The 22833-nt window shown below is 34.0% G+C and overlaps 1 protein-coding gene across 1 annotated transcript in view; it reads left to right on the top strand.

Annotated features, from left to right (window-relative positions):
• TLL1 (tolloid like 1) overlaps positions 1-22833 on the top strand; it is a 224753-nt gene that overhangs the window by 165913 nt on the left and 36007 nt on the right. Inside the window, exons 14-18 of the mRNA XM_044224805.1 lie at positions 1370-1495; positions 3793-3953; positions 6986-7166; positions 16996-17121; positions 19787-19914. Of these exons, the coding sequence (XP_044080740.1) occupies positions 1370-1495; positions 3793-3953; positions 6986-7166; positions 16996-17121; positions 19787-19914 (722 nt within the window). The remainder of the gene's footprint in view (positions 1-1369; positions 1496-3792; positions 3954-6985; positions 7167-16995; positions 17122-19786; positions 19915-22833) is intronic.

Raw genomic sequence — 22833 nt, forward strand, 5'->3', positions numbered from 1 at the left:
TTTGCATTTAGAAAATTCATAGGCACTTAACATTAAGTGTGTCATTATAAAATAAAACTTTTACTGGGAGAGAAAAAAATTTTTACACTGACTTCTATAGAATAAATGATGGATTAGGTTGTGTATGTCAAAATTTAGTGCAATTAATAACCCAACATTTGTGTTATTTAAAGAATAGTATAATGTTGTGTTTTCCCTGAGAATTACTTAGGTATTCACCATATGATTTGAAAGGCAGAGAACCCTGGTAGTTTCACGAAATGCATTCAAAGTATCCATTAAATTTTACATATACACGCATTAGTTTTTTAGTATTTTATAGTAGAAGAAACATACCATCAAGATTCTCTCCTATGACGCTTATATATTTGGTTATCAAAAATGCTTGGAATTGGGCGCCTGGGTGGCTCAATGGGTTAAAGCCTCTGCCTTAGGCTCAGGTCATGATCCTAGGGTCCTGGGATGGAGCCCTGCTCCTGGCTCTCTGCTCAGCGGGGAACCTGCTTCCCTTCCTCTCTCTTTGCCTGCCTCTCTGCCTATTTGTGTTCTCTGTCTTTCAAATAAATAAATAAAATCTTAAAAAAAAAAAATGCTTGGAGTTTGGCTAGTGCAGAATTTCTCCAAAGAATATTGTTTGCTATTTTCTTAACTCATACTAGATTACTCCTGGGAATTGAGATTAGGGTATACCTTGTCATGTACATTGTTTTAATACTGTATATTTTTCACACATATATATTTATATATTTTCATATATATATTTTTATGTTTCCATATACAATAAAATAGTGTATGTAGTTACAAAATATGGAATTTTTCTATTTCCTGGATCAATATGTCTATATAAAAAACACTGAATACTTTAAAGAGGTCCAGTAAATTTCAGAATTTTCTTTCAATTTATATTCACCATAAGCTGTTTCTTGATAATGGCATTTCTTTAAAAGCATTTTTCAGAATATCTAGCAAATTATACTATGAAATCAACAAGTGAAGCTGTTTTTTCAATAAGTTTTTCTATTTTATTCTGGGCATTCTCTGTGTTGTAAGATTTACCTTTGACCTTGAAATTAGAAAAAACAAAAAAGCAAACAACCCACATACATGTTGAAGATAAAGTGATCTTCGGTTGACACTGCTATGTTTCTAGTCTTGCCCTTGGTTCTTACACAACTCTTAGATTGCAGCAACATGAATTCTGGTATGCCATGTATCAAAGGCTTGCAAGTTGTTCCTGCTCCTTTGTAGAAGAAATCAGTTGTTTTCATTTCATTCAGTTATTAAGTGTCCTATTTTTAAAAAATTTCACACCCTAGTATGTAAAACGTTATACTCTGGTTGTTCTCTACCTCTCTCGACATCTTTGTAGAGGAAGACGAGTGTGCCAAACCTGACCGTGGGGGCTGTGAGCAGCGATGTCTGAACACACTGGGCAGTTATCAGTGTGCTTGTGAGCCTGGCTATGAGCTAGGACCTGACAAGAGGAGCTGTGAAGGTAGGGTCACATTTGCATGTAGAGCTCCCTGCATGAACCTGCACTACCCTGGGCCCAGACCCCACCCCAGCCACCCCATTCCTTCTTTCTTTAATACCTTCTCATTCTCTTTCCGTCTGCCTCCCTTCCTTTCCTCTACAGTAATCTCTTTCCTCAACTGGTAAGACTCAGTTGGTAGTCATTGTTAACATGAAGCGTTGCCTGTGTGCTTGTTACAGAATCAGTCATTTCCTCCTTTGGTTATCAGGCCATCTTGTTTATCTGATCTATATTTCTATGTATTTCTCCTCTCTCTCCCCCTCTCTCTTTCTTACTCTATTTACCTATATCATCTCTCTCTATATATATATATTTCTATTTTTATATCTGTCTAGGTCTAGATTTTATCCATCCATCTACCATTTATTTTTACTTTTTCTTAACATAGATTATGGGTACCTCTCCCTTACTAAAGTGCAGAATCCTGAATCTGAATTATTTTTGTATCTCTAGCATCTAGCACAGACATAAAGCAGGAGATAAATCTGTTTTATTAATAAATGATTCATAAACGGGACGCCTGGGTGGCGCAGTTGGTTAAACGACTGCCTCTGGCTCAGGGCGTGATCCTGGAGTCCCGGGATCGAGTCCCACATCAGGCTCCCAGCTCCATGGGGAGTCTGCTTCTCCCTCTGACCTTCTCCTCGCTCGTGCTCTCTCTCACTGTCTCTCTCTCTCAAATAAATAAAAATAAAAATCTTTAAAAAAAAAAAAATAAATGATTCATAAACAAAGAGATTTTGCTGTGTTTTCTCCATTTCCTCTATACATTCTAAGATATTTCCTACACAATGTTTTGTTGCCATGTCTTAATGATCACTTCCTTCAGAATTTAAAGCTGCTCTTTTTTCCCCCTCATGTCCCCTGTGCCACCCTATTTCAAGCCCCATACTTAAGTTACAACATAAAGGGGCTTATCTTCCTTCCTCTGTTCTCTCCTCCTTGATTCGTCTCTCAACATGTCTGCCAAAATCATCTTCATAGAACTTGTAGCAGTTTAACATTACTTATAGTTACATAATTATGAAGTTTACTTTTGGTGGTTCTCACAAAAATGTTAAATGTAAACTCCCCAAAATGAGCACCTTGTTCTCTACTGTATCTGTAATACAGGACATAATAGTGGTAAAGGTGACAGACTTATTTGCTTAATGAATAAATGCCATATCCTTAACTGACCTAAATAAAAAAAGTCAGAGACTATCCGTTTCTACTTAAAAGTTTAAAATTTTCTCTTGGGCAAAGGTCCCCATCCTATCTATGATACTACTAATCTGCTCTCTGTACTAGAATAAAATAGACACAGTTATGAAGGCAATGTAGTATCTTTAAAACAGAGAACATTATATACCAAATACTAAGGTAGCATGACTATTAGTTCTGTGTGATGCCTAAAAATAATTATTTTACTTTTTAATAATTCACCAAAAAGTGGTAAATATGAAAGTACAGGTTATTTTTATAATACATTTATAAATGCAATAATACACACACACACACACACACACACATGCATGCGTGCGCTCGTGCATGTATACACACAAAGGCTGTTAAAGAGACTCGTTACTTTAGGTAACTCTTGACTGCCTTGGAATTAATTACATACCTTGTACAATATATGTTCTCTTTTGTTTGGATTCCATTATTTTGCTAATTTTAACAATAAGGAAGAGAAGTAACATATTAAATGCTACACCTTTTAAATAGATCATTCAAAAGATAAAGAAAATAGTTGTTAAATGGAGTTTTGGAATGATAAAATGACCTCCTTATTCTAGTTTATTTTGTTTACTAACTCAAGTAACTGCAAGAGTTGCTTATCTTGGGGAAAAAGAATTTGAAGAAATTAGCAGTTGATTTTGGTTTTATTACATTGGACTGTAGTGTGCTTTATGCTTATCTTTCCATTAATTCTCTTAACAACAATATGGTATAGATATTATTATACCCATTTAAAAGATAAGACGACTGACACCCAGTTATCTTTATATTGCTTCTTTAACTTTAAAGTGATCTGAAATGTCATACAACCGTATTTTGCTTGGGTCCAAAGCTATGGATTAACATCTTATGAATGGGATTTGATGATTAAAATAGTTGTACTAAAAACTAAGGAACAGAGACTGCAGCTTTCTAGATTTTGAAAAATCTGGAAGATGATTGAAATTGAATGCTGAGACATTTGGTTGTCAGTGGAAAGGTGCTAAGAAGAGGTTGACTCTATTAGGGGAAAACCTTGTCTTTTTATTTCCTTCTAGCGGCTTGTGGTGGACTTCTTACCAAGCTTAATGGCACCATAACCACTCCAGGATGGCCCAAGGAGTACCCTCCTAATAAAAACTGTGTGTGGCAGGTGGTTGCACCAACCCAATACAGAATTTCCATGAAGTTTGAGTTTTTTGAATTGGAGGGCAATGAAGTAAGTGAATAATAAACATAACTTTTTCTATTGTTTTGGGACCCTTTGAAGACAAACTGGTAAATGGAAGGATGGAAGGAAGGAAGGGATGGAGGGAGGGAGGGAGGATGGATTTCAGTAGCATAACCACAGAGAAGTCATAGTCTTTTTTTGTTCTCCTGTTCATTTCTACAATTGCTTGTAATTCCTGTTGGCATTGGATAATATTTTAGACTAATTCTGGGAGATTGAAAAATACCCAGAAGGAGTTTTATATAGTGTATTAAAATACAGTAATTTCTTGATCTATGAAAGAACTATGAAAAAAAATAGGGTCAGCTTCATGTCACATAGACTTTTCTGAAAAAAAAAAAAAATAAACAGTTCGTCAAAATTCAGAATCCACTGGTTGAGTCATAACAAATATAGCCAGTTAGGAGAACCTGGTATACTTTCAATCTTAACAAAGATGCATTTAGTTGACACTATCTTTCCTTTATAAAATGTAACTTATTGTGATAAAGGTCCAGTTTTCTTCCATGTGACCACGTTCAAACAAGTGAAATCATTTATTTGAGAGTTCCTATGTGCTAGTGCACACACACCAAATTCAAATGGAATGTTAAGCCTAGAAATAAGAACTTTCAGAGCTGTGTCCTTTGTGTGGTTGGTCAACATTGGCTGAATTTCAGTTTTGTTTGAGCTTTCCTACTTTCTTCTCTTATTCTAATTTCCATATCCTTTCTTCTAGTGACTTCTTTTCTGTGTTTATTTTAAAATGAACATGATTTAAATCTTCTAAGTATGATAAAATTAACTCAAATATTATTTTGTATCTAGTATATATCTGTTGAACACTTGTAAAGAAGTGAAAAAACAGAAATATAGTATATTTATGCTCCTGAGCAACACTTGTTGATGATATTTGTGGATTTTATACCATTATGTTGTCTTTGTATAGTATCTTTGCTTCTCCCCCCTCTCCCCACTTTTCTTTATCTCTTTTTAATGACTTTTTTCCTCTTAATTTTGCCAATTGTAGTCAAGGCACTTATGTGGATTTTTTAGTGCTACTGATAGCTTTGAGGTAAAAAGAAGTTGCTGACTTTTGTGTTTCCTTAAAGGATATTAAAGTTTAAAATGTGATGAACTTAGGGTATCCTTCAAGATCCTCCTTACATTGTGTGTTCTGTTTTATGATAACAAAATCTGCTATTTATATTTCTAACATACTTTGCCCACATGAAACAAAATTTTCCCTTAATAATTACCTGAAATTTAGAGAACTATTAAAATGAATAAAATATTTTTACAGCATTTTTAGAAAAGTTTTCATAAGAACAACATTTTTTTAACATGGTAATCTCCCTACTGGTTCTGTGATTTGACATGAACTTGTTGTTGAATGACTTCTACTCTCTCCATTTTCTCTAAAGCGATCAGCTGTGACAGATATGACATTTTGATTCATTAGTTGAAAGATGTTACTATGAAGTCTGGCAGTTTATATTCAGGAGGAAGGAGGGTAGAGGGTTTGAAATAAATGGGTCATTGTATTCTGAAAGCATTCTTCCCATGGTGGTGGTCTTTATTCCTGGGAGGATCCTTCACAAACTCTCTAACATATCCCAAGTTTCTTAAACGTAGAATGATGTTGCTATGTGAAAGGCTGTTTTTGTGGTTTGATGTCTTATTTTCTTAAAATGAAGGCATGAGCAAAAACTTGACTTGTAGATTACTGGGTTAAGTCAAAACTTTACTTCATTGTTTTAGTTATTATATAGTTATACAAAAGCAAAGATGATGTCAAACAACTTTAACCTCGGTAAAATTCTCCTACCCTATGTCAGAGCCCTCTGAAAATGGATGTTACAGCTGTAACAAAGTAGATAGAAGACTTTTGAAAACTTTCCTAGCAGTATTTTGCTTTTTTATCACCTAATTAATATCACAAGAACCAGTAATTTGAGTTGACATATTGCAAAGTACAGATCATGCCCCAGGGTTCAATCGTATGCATTGTTAAACTTTGCTAATTAGACATTTATGTAATAAGGTCATTCATGCAAGATGTATTCTTTAGAATGTGCCCTGTGAAACTTTGGAGAAGTGTATTATTGAAACATCTGTTGGAAGTTGTAAAATTGCGGAGAATACCTGGCATTCACTTAGCTTCTTCCATTTCGGTGTTGTTAGTGCATTACATAGAAATCAAAATAAGTCTACTTCACTGTAGTGTCAGTTCCCCTCTCCATTCCTCCACGTAGATTTGTTTGCAATCCTGCAGCATAGCTCAAGAGTAATTTTATAGTGCCTGGCAACTCTAAGAAATTAAGAAATATCAATTTGTTTCATAAGCTTGAAAGGCAAAGTATCCTTTTTACTGTATCCTCCAATGTCTGTCTCCTTTGAAATTCCTAAGAGTGCTCTTCTGATTAGAACATAGTTTTTCTGGGAGGCAGCATCAGACCAAGCCAAACTCAGTGCTATTTTCCCTGAAGTGCTACATATGATAAGTATAATTTTGGACAAGTTATTTAGAAATTTCTGAACCTCAGTTTTCTCTTCTTTACCATAGAAAGGAACATTTCTGTTGTTAATTGTCATTTCATAGACTAGGTGTATCAGTTTCATGTCACTGTTGTCGGCATTAAATAAGACAGGCAGGACAAATTCTTTCACAGTTCTTAGTGAACATTTAAACATTTTTTTTTAAGTCAGCAAATACTGTTCTTGTAACCATCAGCACCATTGTCTCAACAAATATGTATCTCAGTTCTCCTAAACTCTATTTTTTGGAAAAGATACATGCTGTAAATATACGCAAACAGGCACACATTGGTATATATATCTCTTACAGATATTTAGAGCAAAATTCTCTAATCTATTTTTCATGCCATCTGCCTCATATTTGGACTCTTTCCCTGATTTTTTTTTCTTTATGTATTAATTCCAGTTTGACTACCAGAGGAGTAGTATTTATTTTTCAAAAATAAATGTCAACCACTTGATACTTTAAAATCTGGTGACTGTCATAACCATGTCTTTTCTAGGTTTGCAAATATGATTATGTGGAGATTTGGAGTGGCCTTTCCTCTGAGTCTAAGTTGCATGGCAAATTTTGTGGTGCCGAAGTGCCTGACGTGATCACGTCTCAGTTCAACAATATGAGAATTGAATTCAGATCTGACAATACTGTATCCAAGAAGGGCTTCAAAGCACATTTCTTCTCAGGTATCAGTATTCACATGCTGTATGTGCATATCATGGACTTTGAAGGTGGATTGCCTTTCATTATTATCTACTATTCATAGTTTCCTGGAAATGGAACTTGGAGAGACATAGAGTGCATGCACATTTATCCTAGGTTTAACAGTTTTTTTACTTATAATTAGAATATTGATAGTTGGGGACCTGATGAAATATAGCTCTCAAACACTTAATAATCAAATATTATAAAGGCTAGTACAAATAACACAAAATTATTAAAATAATATTTTCAAACAGTGACTTTATAAGTGTATAGGGATAATGATACAAGACTTCCAAAAAGTGGCAGTCTGTTTCAAAATGATTTATCTTTTTTTTTAGCAACATATTTTTTATTCTTATTATTTAGCAAATATTTCTTATTCCTCTTATGATTATATTTTCACTTACGGTTAACCTGATATTAAAATCATACTTTGCCTCATCACTTTAGAAAGGATAAGAGAATGAAACCTACAAATATAGAAATTACAGTTTTACTAAGAATAATAGATTATCAGGTATATTAAGCAGTTGACACTTCTGTTTCGAATTTAATGTTTAGTTTAACCAACTCATAGTAAAATTTCCCTTGTCTAGAGCTGAAATTTGATAAAATGTGTCCCGACACTAAGGAAATATATGAAAGCACCAGTGAAATTCCTTTATTTTTCCAATTTTGGAGTCATACCTTACAAAGATATTCTGAAACTTCAAAAATAGACAAAATTTTAGTAAACCTTAGTATAGCAGTCTGCCTTTCAGACTGCCAAGCAATTTAAAGCAACTGAATTCCAATTATATTTTAATATTAGGTAATTTGGATTGAGTTAATTCAAAGTCCATTTATTCCAATCCCCATGTGTTTAAAATTAATGAGATTTACAGTGCCCAGGGTTTGTTTGGGGTTTTCAGTGTAATTGAAGTTAATGGTTCACAAGCTCCATTGAGGTCCAAGTCATACACAGAAGAACACTCAAAATACAAAGGATCTTGGCTCTCTTATTCTCCATGCCTTCCTTCCCCCAGATTTAATTGCCTTTTAAAAATTCTTCTCAGGCATTAATTTAAGACTTATGTTATTCAAAGTAGCATTTTACTATTCTATTTTGATGAAAGCAAGACATTCTTAGACTTCACTATTTTACAAATATCATATGTGTTTTATAGATTTTAGATGACCCAGTGATTAGAGACAAAGGTTCTCATTTTAGAACCTCCTAAATATTTATTTTAAAAATTGAAATTATAAAGTGAATACATTTTATCATTATAAAAACATTATGGATCCTCTTTGCTTTATCAGAGTCATACATTTTATTTAATATTTACTTTTTTAAAGGATGCATGCTACATATATAGTGGCAAAGTATGATTAAATTGAAAGCTACTCAGATTATTTAAAACTCACTATCTAATATTATTGGTTAGGAAAAACTTTCCAAATTGTAAAGATAGATTGTGTCTTTAGAAGGACACTATTAAGATACAAAATGTGCTACTTTAATTCTTATAATACAGATATGAAGGCACATGAAGAAGATGCTGTTCCTCAGCGCATCCAAGGACATAGACTCTATTCCTGTCTCTATGTGACTGTGCTTTATAACATTATTCAAGTACCTTGGTAATACTTGAGTTCAGAATAACTAATTTGCTATAAATCATATTTACTGGTGCAGATCATTTAGGAAGCTGTGTCTGTTTTTGGTGTTTATCAGTGCTATATTTAAAAAGTATAAATCAGGGACACCTGGGTGGCTCGATGGGTTAAAGCCTCTGCCTTCAGCTCAGGTCATGATCTCCGGGTCCTGGGATCAAGCCCTGCATCGGGCTCTCTGCTCGCAGGAGCCTGCTTTCCCCCACCCCACGCCTGCCTCTCTGCCCACTTCTGGTCTCTGTCTGTCAAATAAATAAATAAAATATTTTTAAAAAAAAAGTATAAATCAACTAGGTGATAGCTATTCCTTTCGTTAGAGTCTAGCCTAAATTGTTTGATGGAATATGGGTAGTTAAGTAAATGGAACTATGAGGTTCAAGGGGGGAAATTAAACCCCAAGTGTTCATATGATAGCTGCCATTTTGAGAATTTATTATGCAGGCATGCATCATCTTTTTAATAATCAAAATAAAGCTGTCACAGTCTCATTATTACATTCACTTGACAGGTGAAGCTGCTGAGGAGTTAAATAAACTGCTTAGTGTCATAAAGAATTTAAATCCCAGTTTGTCTTGGTTTATCTAAGAGCTGATCATGCTTTTTGCAAAGAGCATGTTAAGTGTTACACTGAACATATTCTTGACCTGAAAAACAACAGACATATTTTTCACTTCATTATTAGGTTACTATTTTGTAAAGTCCAAAATAACTATCATTAAGTGTAAACTTCTGTGGTTTCTTTTTTTTTTTTTTTCAACATTATATTTATTTATTTATTTATTTTTCCCAATTTATTTATTTTCAGAAAAACATTATTCATTATTTTTTCACCACACCCAGTGGCTTCTTTTTGATATATTGAAAAATATCAGCAGTTTGTCAGATTCATATTTAAAATACTGTGGTTCTGGATAAGTATTAAATTTATTTTACATTTAATTTCCTAGGAGTTTCTGTTAGTGGGGAAGGTGTTTGCACAGGAAAGGGAAAAGAAAACATTATAATAAAGCTGGTGTGGTGCTATCAAGAGATTATAGCAAATTCAGATGTTTACCTGATGTCCTTATGATCATCATACAGAACTATAATTACAGAAGATCACCTATTTTAATAGAAAGACTCTACTCACATGGAAAACGTTACTTTGAGATCTAATAATGCTTTAAATAATAACACATAATTATGTGTTCAAAGTCAAATAATTCATTATATTTACCAGAAGGAGATACATAAACCATGAGGATATTATATTTTGCAAACAAAATTGAAGGTTTTTTTGTTTGTTTGTTAAAATTTACTCTTGGGGAATTTGACAAAATACATTACTGGGTTTATTGTGACAAACTCTTTAGAAAGAAATTTAGCATAGGAATCAAGAGTCATTACAATGACTATTCACGTTGCTTCAGAAATCTTATTCTTGAGAATACTTATAAAGAAATGTTTCAAAATCTGGAAGAAGGATTACAATATACTATTATAGTGATAGAAATTTGTAACAACCTAATGGCATGACGGGGGAAAATGGTGAATAAATTATAGCAAATACACTTTGTGGACTTTTCTACACCATAAAGATGATTTAATGATCCTGTAAGGTAAAAAATTGTATATGATAAAACATTAATGGAAACTATCTGCACAGTGCATATAGCTAAGCATGTGGGGGAAACAAACCTGAAAGTTGCTGTAAAAAATACCAAGAATGTGCTAAGGTGGGAAGATGGTGCGTTATGGTTTCTCTCCAATTTCTCTCAGTTTTCAATTTAAATACAAAATAACTTTAAATCATTAATTAATTTTTGAGAAAGAGTGTGTGAGTGGGAGTGGGTAGGTGGAAGGGAAAGGGAGAGAGAAAATCTTAAGCAGATTCTGCACTTAGCACAGAGCCTGACTGGGGCTCCATCTCAAGACTCTGAGATTAGGACCTGAGCCAAAATCAAAAGTTGGACACTTAACCTACTGAGCCACCTAGGTGTCCCTAAAATGACTGTAGAGGAAAAACACCTATCATATTTCTTTACCCCCAAATGCCTCTAGATTTGCAAACATTACCTAATAGACTTTGAGAGTGAAGAAACTTTTAAGATCATCTCTTTTATAAATTAGTTAATAAATAGTAATGAGGTTAATAATCTTAACACAAGTATTTTGTGTTGAGTTAAATTTAATAATTTTTTTTTTACTTCTGCTTCTTCATTTTTTTTTAGAATTTTTAAAAAGATTTTATTTTATTTTTTTTTCCAATTTATTTATTTTCAGAAAAACAGTATTCATTATTTTTTCACCACACCCAGTGCTCCATGCAAGCTGTGCCCTCTATAATACCCACCACCTGGTACCCCAACCTCCCACCCCCCCGCCACTTCAAACCCCTCAGATTGTTTTTCAGAGTCCATAGTCTCTCATGGTTCATCTCCCCTTCCAATTTACCCAAAAGCACATACCCTCCCCAATGTCCATAACCCTACCCCCCTTCTCCCAACCCCCCTCCCCCCAGCAACCCACAGTTTGTTTCGTGAGATTAAGAGTCACTTATGGTTTTTAACTTTATAGTTATTTAATAATATTATATTATTATAGACTATTGAATAAATGTGTTACTCCAGTGTATATATTAATTGAGATATCTTATGAAGACTGAGTCTTTAAATGCTTCTGATTGTAATCAGTGTCCTAAAGATTTCAGAAGTGGTTGTAAATTTATGAAAACATGCTGAGGAATATAACATGTCCAGCTATTTTTTCCAGAGTCTTATGGATTCAATAAAAAGAAGAAACAATATTTGATCATAGGTGATTCCATTTTATTTGGAAGGAAAGTTATTCAAAAAGTAATTCTTTCTTGCAGTTCAGTGATACATCAAGAAAAAAGACACATGAAAATATATTTAGATTTTGAATGTGTACAGTAAAATAAAATGTTTATAGCATCATTTCCAAGTACAAATATTTAATAAAATAATCACATAGAGCTACTAGTTATTTTTGGATATAGCTTCTACTTTTAAATAAGCACTCTTTAGACTAAGAAATGGGATCAGAAGAATAACTCTCAGTTGTTGAATTCTGTTCCTCCCATATATATGAGTAAGGACCATCACAATGAATTCTAATTTAAAATCTTAAAGAAGATAATAAAAATATTTCATTAGACATTAATAATTGTATAGCTTGAACATTTAAAACTTACTGTATCATACAGTAGGAAGTCCACAGGGCCCCCTACAAAAATGAAAGTGTCATATACTGTATTGATTTTAGGATATACTTAAAAAACATTATAATGATGTAATATGAAAGCAAATTAGGAAATTAGGACAAAGTAAAGCTATTTGGACATGATATAAAACTGTGTGTCTGCTCAGTTTTTTACCTGCATCAGAAAGAGCATAAGCATTTTCTAGAAGATAGTCTGGTCCAAAAATATTTTACTGTTATGTTTTTGGACTGAATGAGGCTTGTTTTTCTATTAACACTAATCACTTAATTTGCACAATAGTAAAACCAAACTTAATTTTGTATGATTGTGCATTTGAACACAAGTACGCAAATCTGCACAGGTATACGTGGTATAGTTTATTTATTTTAAGAGGTGAAGCAAGGTTAACTGTATTCCACTCAGAACAAAGCTATTTTTAAATGGGCCAAAAATAAAGGAAATATTAGTAGGATTTTATACAAGTAAAAAAATGTCAATATTTGGCAAAGTTGATGTTTCTTAAAAAATTGAATTCTAGCTTTCATTATTTGAAAAGAATATAACACACGATTTCAGCAATGAGAGTTGAACATTCTCTCTTCTTTAGCCAACTGTGGATTGATGAGAATTAAATTAGAGTGAATATTAGAGAATTTGGAGACTAAACCTCATTTAAGAGCAATGTCTCTCACAGGTCTAGTACTGGAGTGCCTCGCGACTTGCTCAGGGGCAAAAATGGAAACAAACCCAGCTTTCCTGACTCCCAGTTTGTTTCTGTCTGTAACACATGTAGGAGTAGATACAATGATCTGTGTGATTTTTCTACTTCAAATTCAAGTGATTTCAGCAGACATGCTCTTCATCTCACCCGTTTTTTCACTGTGTACAGTTACGTCCTTACATCTTTCCTCCTGCACCCTGTCTCTCTAATGGAATGCTTGTAGATATTATTAGAAGAAATATAGCCCTGTATTATCCTAAGAAAACTTTAAATGTTAAGGTGATTAATTTCAAATAATTAAAAATTAAAACTTTCCTATGATTTTGACAAGTTTTCATTGCTAGTCATATTGAAATATTGCCATGTTTTAGAAGGAGCAAAGTGTCTTTGTTGTGATTCCCCACAGAATTCATTAGCGCTTTTTCCCCCCTAAGTTTTTATTTAAATTCCAGTTAGTTAACGTACATTGTAATATTAGTTTATTAGGGCTGTTTTCATGCATGTGTGAGTGCATGCAGGAGTGTGAGTGGGTCAGTTTGTGTCATCTTTTGTCATTTCCTGTGAATATATCTGCTCATATGTTTCTGGTCTGGTGCATGGACCCTTTACTTTTTTTTCCCTACAGACAAGGAAGCTTTCTGCAAAGAGAAAATTTTTATTTTTGAATCTTGCAAGAATTTGATACAGGTTTCCAATTCAGTTCCATCCAGTATGTATTATTCATAAACTGATGGCTTCTGATAGTCTCAGAGATACTCTGCAGGCCTCTGATGGGAAAATGCCACCTCCTTCTTGCCTAATAATGGACCTTTCCTTTATCTAATATGAAGCAATGGAACGCAGATATGTCCATTCCAAAGAAGGAGACAGATTTCCATCTGCAGAACATAAATGTTTTATTTCTACTCAGCAAAACATTTGTTTCTCTCACTAATAAAAACTATTCTTAAATTTTTGTGCCTCAAGTATGAAGATACTGGGAAATGTCAAATGAGTTACTGATAGTATTCCCAAATATTAAATTTACTATGCAGACATTCTAAGAAATAGTAAAAATGCATCATCCTCCATTCTTTCTTTTGGATTTTCATTGTTCAAGATATTTGTAGTTTGTATGTCCTAAGAGGAAAAAGGGAAAGAAAATGAAAACATAATTGTGTTTGCTAATAGCTCTTTTCTCTAGTTTGGTGACTTTAATTCATAAGAAGTCCAGAATATATTCGTGGTTTTTGTGATGTTGCTGTTTCTCATCAACAGATAATTAGAAAGCACATTCACTTGAATTAGAATAATTTATTTACTTTCATTAAAACAAGTATCTAAAAAAATAAAATAAAATAGAACAAATATTTTAAAAATAACCTCACTGTATTCACTAATGTGGATGACTTAAAATGTTTATTGAAATAAATAGCTTTCTTTGTCTGCATGATGTAAATTGTGTACATAATTTTAAGTATTTCTGTGTTTACTGAAATTTTCTCTTTTCATATGTATTTGACACACAGAGGCACAGTTATATATGCTACTTTGCTGGGCATGATAACTTTCCTCTGCTGCTTTTAGTTGCTGTTTGCATTAGTCCACATTTTGCATAAGCCATAAGCCAAATTGAATTTTAGCTGAACTCTAGATGAATATACATATAGAATATACATATTCTAGTAGTGTCTTGTGATTACTCTTAATTTTCATGTGACATTAATTATATTAGGCACCCTCAGAAAGTGCAGATGAAGGCAGGAAACACTAATCAATGGAGAAAAAGTACTATGGATATTTAGAAAGTAATGACTGTATAAAATCTTTTTCTTCTTTTTTCTTCCCCCTTCTTTTTCCTCTAAAGATTATTTTAAAATTATTAATTATTTTTCCCAAACAACATAAATGTACTATGCAATGTAATCAGTTTCACTTTCAACTTTATTTCTCTTTAGTTACCATTACCACAGCTATTGTGGTAATATTATATTTTGATATTTTCTATCATAATACATTCTGTCAAATCTAAAGAAAATAATTCTTCCTAGAAATATAACCTAGTGGCTTAAGATTTCCACTAGAATGAAGTTTAAATGTTAGAAATATGTTAGAAATACTGGAATTGTTTTGATTATAAAATAACTATGGACTTAAAAATGCATGAATAATAATTTGTGTTCATGTTTGTATTTTAGCTTTTTTATATTGCTCATGAATGCCAATCCAAACAGGTCCAGATGAAAGGATTCCAGCAGTCCCTGCCATCACTGGTTCACTGAGCACTTAGAATCTGTTTACCAGTCAATTGCAAATGTGAACTCATTTTCTCTAAACTAATTGAGTTACACTTGTTAGATTTCCAGTGAGCTCTCGTAAGTCTGGTTGACCTATAGTACAACTAAAGTTCAGTCTCTCAGGTGTTGTTTCAAGATCATCAAACATTCATTATATAAACATTTTCATAGGAAATATGTAACTATTTCTGTGTGTGTAAGTCTGGCACTGGAAATTTTAAATTGGTTATTTCCATTTAGCAAAGAAAAGTGTCTGAATTGGAAAATGCAAGAGGCTGACACCATCAGGGTTAGAAGTCTGACCTACCATCCACCCATTTTGCATAAGCCATTGATAACTCATAAACTGTAATTTTTACTGTTGACACCATTAAGGGAACAGGGCTTTGACATGATTATAAATTTCCCTAAATTAATTTTACAAGGTTAATTCTGTATTTTGATTTCTTATACATGTTGATGCTCTTTTAGAGAATGGTTTTCTTTATTCTACTTTTATTTTGCTTAGGCTACATAATAAGTAAAAAAAAATGTAATGTAGGTGTTAAAGGTAGCTAGAGAACACATCAATCACAGATGTATTGATTCTGATATATTCTTTCAAACTTTGGAACTGCCTGTATGCCTTTGGAATGTTCTGATATAGCCAATACACGAATATATCCCAGAAGCATGTGTGTGCTATGTCATGTAATCAGTCTCCAAAAATGAAAAAAAAAGATATGTCCTTATAAATTATGATCAGATTCTTCTATAAAAATTCATTTCCTAAGCCCATTTCCATAGAGTGAATATTGACTTGATAAAAAGGCAAAAATAGCTTTAGCTATCTGTGTGCTACCTTGAGCTCACAAACTGTCATTAGAAAAATCAGTTGACAGTATAAAATTTGAATTCAACCCACCTCTGATATGACTGTCATGTGTCCTTTTCATTCTCTATGCTGTGGGAGTGATGAAAGTCTGAGTGATGTGTCATCATCTATGTGTGTCAGGAACAATCTGCCAGTTTTGACTTTAATGGACAAGCCAGCCATGGAATGACAGCTGAGTGACATAGAATGGTGGCTGATGCCTCTCACTGGATTGACTGCCTGCTAATCTAGTTTGGCTTTTTTCCCTGTAGTGAATGTGTTGGCTATTTCTTAAAGCTCATATTTCCTATTCTAACCTTTACCTCTAGCACACTAAGAGCCTTTTCAGGGAATCATTTATTAATAAACTGGTCTGCTGGAGTAGATTTGTTTCAAATATATAAATTAAATTACTTCTTTAGGATAATCTAATGGTGCCTTTTTCTGTCTTGGATGGTTATGAAGTATTCAGATTCATTAGTGCTACCCATAGCAGCAAAGTTAACAACAACAAAAAAATCAACTGCAGTAATTATACTGAGTGATTTTTTTTAAAAGTGGTTATATATAAATTCTGGAACCTTGTTTAGTCTCTGTCTCTACACCATGGCTAATATATTGAAGTTCTTGCATATATATATATATATATTTTTTTTTAGAAATATATATATATATATATATATATATAAAATATAATACATAATACATTGCCAGTTCTTGCATTTATTCAAAATACTCACAGTTTTAAATTTATTTTTAAAAATTGGCAATAAATGTTTAGGGTTAGTTGGAAAACAATTCATTCATTTCCTGTCTCCTACTCAAAACTCCTGCTTCAGCATTGGAGTGAAAGAGGCTGTGAATTGTTATCTGAGAGTCAGCAGTGTTAAAAACTCAATTCATGGTACAGGGCTCCAAGCTAAACAAGGAATGGGTAAAACTAAGACACTAAAAATTGGGGGGGTTTTGTTTTATGTTGGGATCAAAGAAAGCTGTGACTTAGTTTACCCTTTGCTAGTGTTAACCACAACTAAACGACTCTACTTTGTTACCCTTTGTTTCTAAAGCTACTTACTAAACTGTGGGGTTATCTTTTTGCTAGACAAAGACGAATGTTCTAAGGATAATGGTGGGTGTCAACATGAGTGTGTCAACACCATGGGAAGCTACATGTGTCAATGCCGTAATGGATTTGTGCTGCATGAAAATAAACATGACTGCAAGGAAGGTATGAAGGAGTGTTCTTTTCTTGACAACATCTAGAATTTCATGTAGTTTGGGTCAAGCACTGCTTCCAAGTAGAGTTAATCATATCAATGACTGATATCATTGTTGACCATTCAAATGTCAAAAAAAAAAAAAAGAAAAGAAAAGAAAAGAAAAGTGCAGTGTTGAGATATCCAAGGCATAATATTGGAAACCTCATAATACCTAAAGGTTCTGCACTTCACATATGGGTGGCATTAGAATAACTTTGTGTAATCGACATCGAAGTGGCTATGATGCCATCTGGCAGCCAGAAAAGCTCCACATTATGCCGAGGTTCTTGTAAAAGAGACCCTATAACAGTCTCCATATTTAAACTCGACTTCTGCTAAATGTTTCGCATTTGGTTTAATTTCCCTCCCCAGAATATCTCATATAAGTGCTACATAAGTGATGGCACTTTAAATACCAAGCATATCAAACTCAAATGCCTACCAGAGGAAAGACATTTGAAAATGGTAGATACTATGCCATTTAAAGTTCTAAGTCATGGGTTTGACAAAACAAAGCAAAACAGAACAAAACATAACAAAAAACCAAAAACCAAAAAACAAAAACCCATCCCAATAGCACAATAGTAGTCTATCAGTTTTTGTCCCCAACATCTTATAATATTCTGATTTTATATTTTTCTAAATATATACCATTATCTCCTTAGCCATTTTGAGGTAGATGGGAACAAGAAACAGTTACTTGGTTCTTATTTCATCCTTTGAAGGTCTGCTCCTCAGTTTTCTACTTAATTTGGATTTATGCCCAGTTTGGAAGAATTACAATGGCAGATTTTATAACTTTAGTTACTAGTTATAACATAGAGATTGGTAGGTTCCTGGCTAGAATCACAGTTAGATAGCAGCTCTTTGTATGAACATTGGAATAGTACAGGGTATCTTGAACTGACCCTTGTTCCATTCAGTTCCTTTCAAATATTGTCACGTGTCGGGGTTTTTTTTCTATTTTTTTTCACTGAACCAATGATATTGCTCAGAATCATATGCAAGCAGGGTTTTTTCCCTCTTTTTACTTTCTTTTATGAAGATAAACCCGTAAGGCTCTGATATTTGTAATTTAGTACAGTATTCTGTTAAACCAACATGCTGGGGAATAGTCTAGTTATTTTGCAGTTATGGAAGATAATTCAAAGAAAAAAGAGACAGCTTTTGCAGAGTATGCGTGTACCTTAAGACTCACAAGTAACAACCATAAAATGGGACCTTAATTCCTTGTTTATTACAGTATATATTTTCAAGAAAAGATTTCATAGGAAACATGGTTTTAGATAGAATAGTATTTAGGTATCCCTAATAAAGTTCATTTTTACTGCCAGTAAAGGGTTAGGATTTTCTTTTTCCTCTGCTACGTATGGACACCTTCTACAGTTTAGTAGTTGGCCTCCTGGTTTTGTCTTATAGACTATTTCCATATCCTGGGGACTCCATATTTCATATGGCAAAGCAAGAACAGGGAAAATTGAACATAGAAACTTGTTAAGATCTGGATTCTGAGACTTGTTACATGATCCTACATTGTTTGAAAGGAGCTGAATTTCTTCTCTTATTTTTGTATTCCTATGTTAGGAGTCAAATATCATATGGAAACCTATCACAATTAAAAGAAAGATCTAGTCGTAAGGGATGCAACAACACATTTCTGTTGGGCATTATACACTTATTGCTTAGCCCTACAGTGTAACAGGTGTTTTGTCTATATAGTAAAGAATTGCCCCAAAGAGATTTCTTGGAAAATTTAGAGAATTAGTTGTGTTTTAGAATGGGATACGTAATACACAACAAATAGTTCCCAGTCTAAACTAAGATGTGTAGGGGCCTGCTTCATAGGTTACAGAGAATGGACAGAGCCTGAGGATATTAAAAATTTTTTTGACATTAAACATTTTTGAAGTTTGATATTTACAATGTGGAATAGTCTCCTTTAAGGTTAAGGTCATTTTAATTGTGAAATCCTGAAAGAAATTTCATAGGAATTGAAGGAAATAGATTTCAAAATCACTTTAGAAGCTATTTCCATGGCTAGTAGCTGTTCACTTATTTTTCTCCTTAGTGCTGCATTTTATTTTGATAAAATTAGGGTTAATTTACTTCAGCAGCTAAAATTATGGTTTAGATATTCAAGTGTTTAAGGGTGAGAGAAAATGTAAATACATGATCCATAAAATGGCTTAATGATGTTAATTAGCTGTAAATGATGTTTCTGCTAATAGAAAAAGATGAATTGAAATTGGGATAGTCTATTGATTATCATTTGTAGCATCGCATTAAATATTCTGCACATGCCAAGTGTTGATAACCTCAATTGTCAATATATGTTCCTTTGTTAAAATCTGAGCTTTCAGATCCAGCATTTTAAACTATTCCATTTTCTTTTAGGCATTTACCTAATTCATTGTAAGCACTTAATTTCATGTGATCTAGAAAACAAACATTGCCTGATTATGATCAGTGACATGTTTGCCAAAGCAGAAAACTATGATAACAGAGACTGGAGTGGTGATTAGTTAGTATTCAGAAAAATCTTTCCACAGCATAGGGGGCAAATAGGCTACTTTCTTGCTAAACCAATCCTGGGATGGATTTCCACACTGATTGATATTATTGTTATTGGCACAGCTGAGTGTGAACAGAAGATCCACAGTCCAAGTGGCTTCATCACCAGCCCCAACTGGCCAGACAAGTACCCAAGCAGGAAGGAATGCACTTGGGAAATCAGTACCACTCCTGGTCACCGAATCAAATTAGTAAGTGAGCTCGTACTTCTTCTTTCTGTTAAGCTGATTGCCCTTGTCTTTAGTGGCCAGCACATGGAAGTAAAATGATTATTTATTTAATAGAATTGAATTAGTGGGCAGCTGGAAAAGATTTTCTTTCTTATGCTTTCCTACTTACACTGAACAAATCCCTGCTTTCCTAGATCAAGATGCAGTAATGGCAGCCAAACAGTTCTTATATGGTGTTCTTATCCTGGATGATTTAAAAGGCATTATCAAAGTTACTGCAGAACAGTAGGCTCTACTTCCTAACATGTTATTGGTCATGATCTTACCAAGAGGGGAAAATAAAAAAGGAACAAGAAATCATCTGAAAGTCAGCAAGAAAGAAATAAAATAACTGCTCACATAAACATAACATAGTACTGCTTGTGTCAATTCTATATACCTCATAGATGAAATACATGTATTTTTTATAAAAAATGTTGTCTTGTAATGACAAATCATTTTTTCATAACATCATTGCCTTCCCTAGATAGATACTGGTCTCCTTAGAACTCCCCTAAATTCAAATATAAATTTAATGTTTGTCTTTCCTCCTGTGTTCTTTGTCTTGCATTCTGTCCTGATCATCTGGTAATATATATTAAGTTTTATCACAGGCTTCAGATACTTGAAGAGTATAATGTAAGGAAATAATAATAAGAATATAGAAATTTTAGGGCGCCTGGGTGGCTCAGTGGGTTAAGCCGCTGCCTTCGGCTCAGGTCATGATCTCAGAGTCCTGGGATTGAGTCCCGCATCGGGCTCTCTGCTCAGCAGGGAGCCTGCTTCCCTTTCTCTCTCTCTGCCTACCTCTCTGCCTACTTGTGATTTCTCTCTGTCAAATAAATAAATAAAATCTTTAAAAAAAAAGAATATAGAAATTTTAATAATTTAATAATTTTCCATAAATGCTGTTGTCAAAATCAGGAGGAAATGTCAGCCAGCATACTTATATGTGACATTATAATAATAAAATTAGAGAAAGTCACCAAGACCTTCACAGCTACCTGGAGTTTCTTGCAATCACTGTATTTGTAAAATATCAGTAAATGTCTTTCCAAACAGAGACGTCAGTTTATTTTAGCCACTGTTTGGAAAGATGCTAGATGGTAAGGTGACAGTATTGTGGGAACATGATTATTTGCCAGTCCTGTCTGAGGTCCTGATTGAGAGGACCATTCTGAAGCTTATGGGCTGTGTTCTTTTTAACAGTGTGGTTAGCTAAAGAAATTGGAAAATAGATTTTCCAATCTATTGGAATTTTCTGAAGACATTGTGTTTTGTAGATCCACATTTTGTCTGCTATAACATTCCTTCTGTCTGAAGACAGATTCATTTTATATTTTGTGTAGGTTATGTCTCTGCAGTATCACTTTTTTTAAGGATATTTTCACTGGGTATAAAATTTTAGGATGACAATTTCATTTTCTTGTCTATACTTTAAACACTGACTCCATTATATTTTCGCTTTCATGGTTTCTCAAAAGCCTGTTATAAATCCTATGTTTATTCCTTTTTTCCCCCATTACTATCTTCAACATTTTTTTTCCAATTTATTTATTTTCAGAAAAACAGTATTCATTATTTTTTCACCACACCCAGTGCTCCATGCAAGCTGTGTCCTCTATAATACCCACCACCTGGTACCCCAACCTCCCACCCCCCCACCACTTCAAACCCCTCAGATTGTTTTTCAGAGTCCATAGTCTCTCATGGCTCATCTCCCCTTCCAATTTACCCAAAAGCACATACTCTCCCCAATGTCCATAACCCTACCCTCCTTCTCCCAACCCCCTTCCCCCCAGCAACCCACAGTTTGTTTCGTGAGATTAAGAGTCACTTATGGTTTGTCTCCCTCCCTATCCCATCTTGTTTCATGGATTCTTCTCCTACCCACTTAAGCCCCCAAGTTGCATCACCACTTCCTCATATCAGGGAGATCATATGATATTTGTCTTTCTCCACTTGACTTATTTCGCTAAGCATGATACGCTCTAGTTCCATCCATGTTGTCGCAAATGGCAAGATTTCGTTTCTTTTGATGGCTGCATAGTATTCCATTGTGTATATATACCACATCTTCTTGATCCATTCATCTGTTGATGGACATCTAGGTTCTTTCCATAGTTTGGCTATTGTGGACATTGCTGCTATAAACATTCGGGTGCACGTGCCCCTTTGGATCACTACGTTTGTATCTTTAGGGTAAATTCCCAGTAGTGCAATTGCTGGGTCATAGGGCAGTTCTATTTTCAACATTTTGAGGAACCTCCATGCTGTTTTCCAGAGTGGTTGCACCAGCTTGCATTCCCACCAACAGTGTAGGAGGGTTCCCCTTTCTCCGCATCCTCGCCAGCATCTGTCATTTCCTGACTTGTTGATTTTAGCCATTCTGACTGGTGTGAGGTGATATCTCATTGTGGTTTTGATTTGTATTTCCCTGATGCCAAGTGATATGGAGCACTTTTTCATGTGTCTGTTGGCCATCTGGATGTCTTCTTTGCAGAAACGTCTGTTCATGTCCTCTGTTCATTTCTTGATTGGATTATTTGGTCTTTGGGTGTTGAGTTTGTTAAGTTCTTTATAGATTTTGGACACTAGTCCTTTATCTGATATGTCGTTTGCAAATATCTTCTCCCATTCTGTCAGTTGTCTTTTGGTTTTGTTAACTGTTTCCTTTGCTGTGCAAAAGCTTTTGATTTTGATGAAATCCCAAAAGTTCATTTTTGCCTTTGCTTCCCTTGCCTTTGGCGATGTTCCTAGGAAGATGTTGCTGCGGCTGAGGTCGAAGAGGTTGCTGCCTGTGTTCTCCTCAAGGATTTTGATGGATTCCTTTCTCACATTGAGGTCCTTAATCCATTTTGAATCTATTTTTGTGTGTGGTGTAAGGAAATGGTCCAATTT

Source organism: Neovison vison, chromosome 11, assembly GCF_020171115.1.
Source record: "Neovison vison isolate M4711 chromosome 11, ASM_NN_V1, whole genome shotgun sequence".
Taxonomy (NCBI): domain Eukaryota; kingdom Metazoa; phylum Chordata; class Mammalia; order Carnivora; family Mustelidae; genus Neogale; species Neogale vison.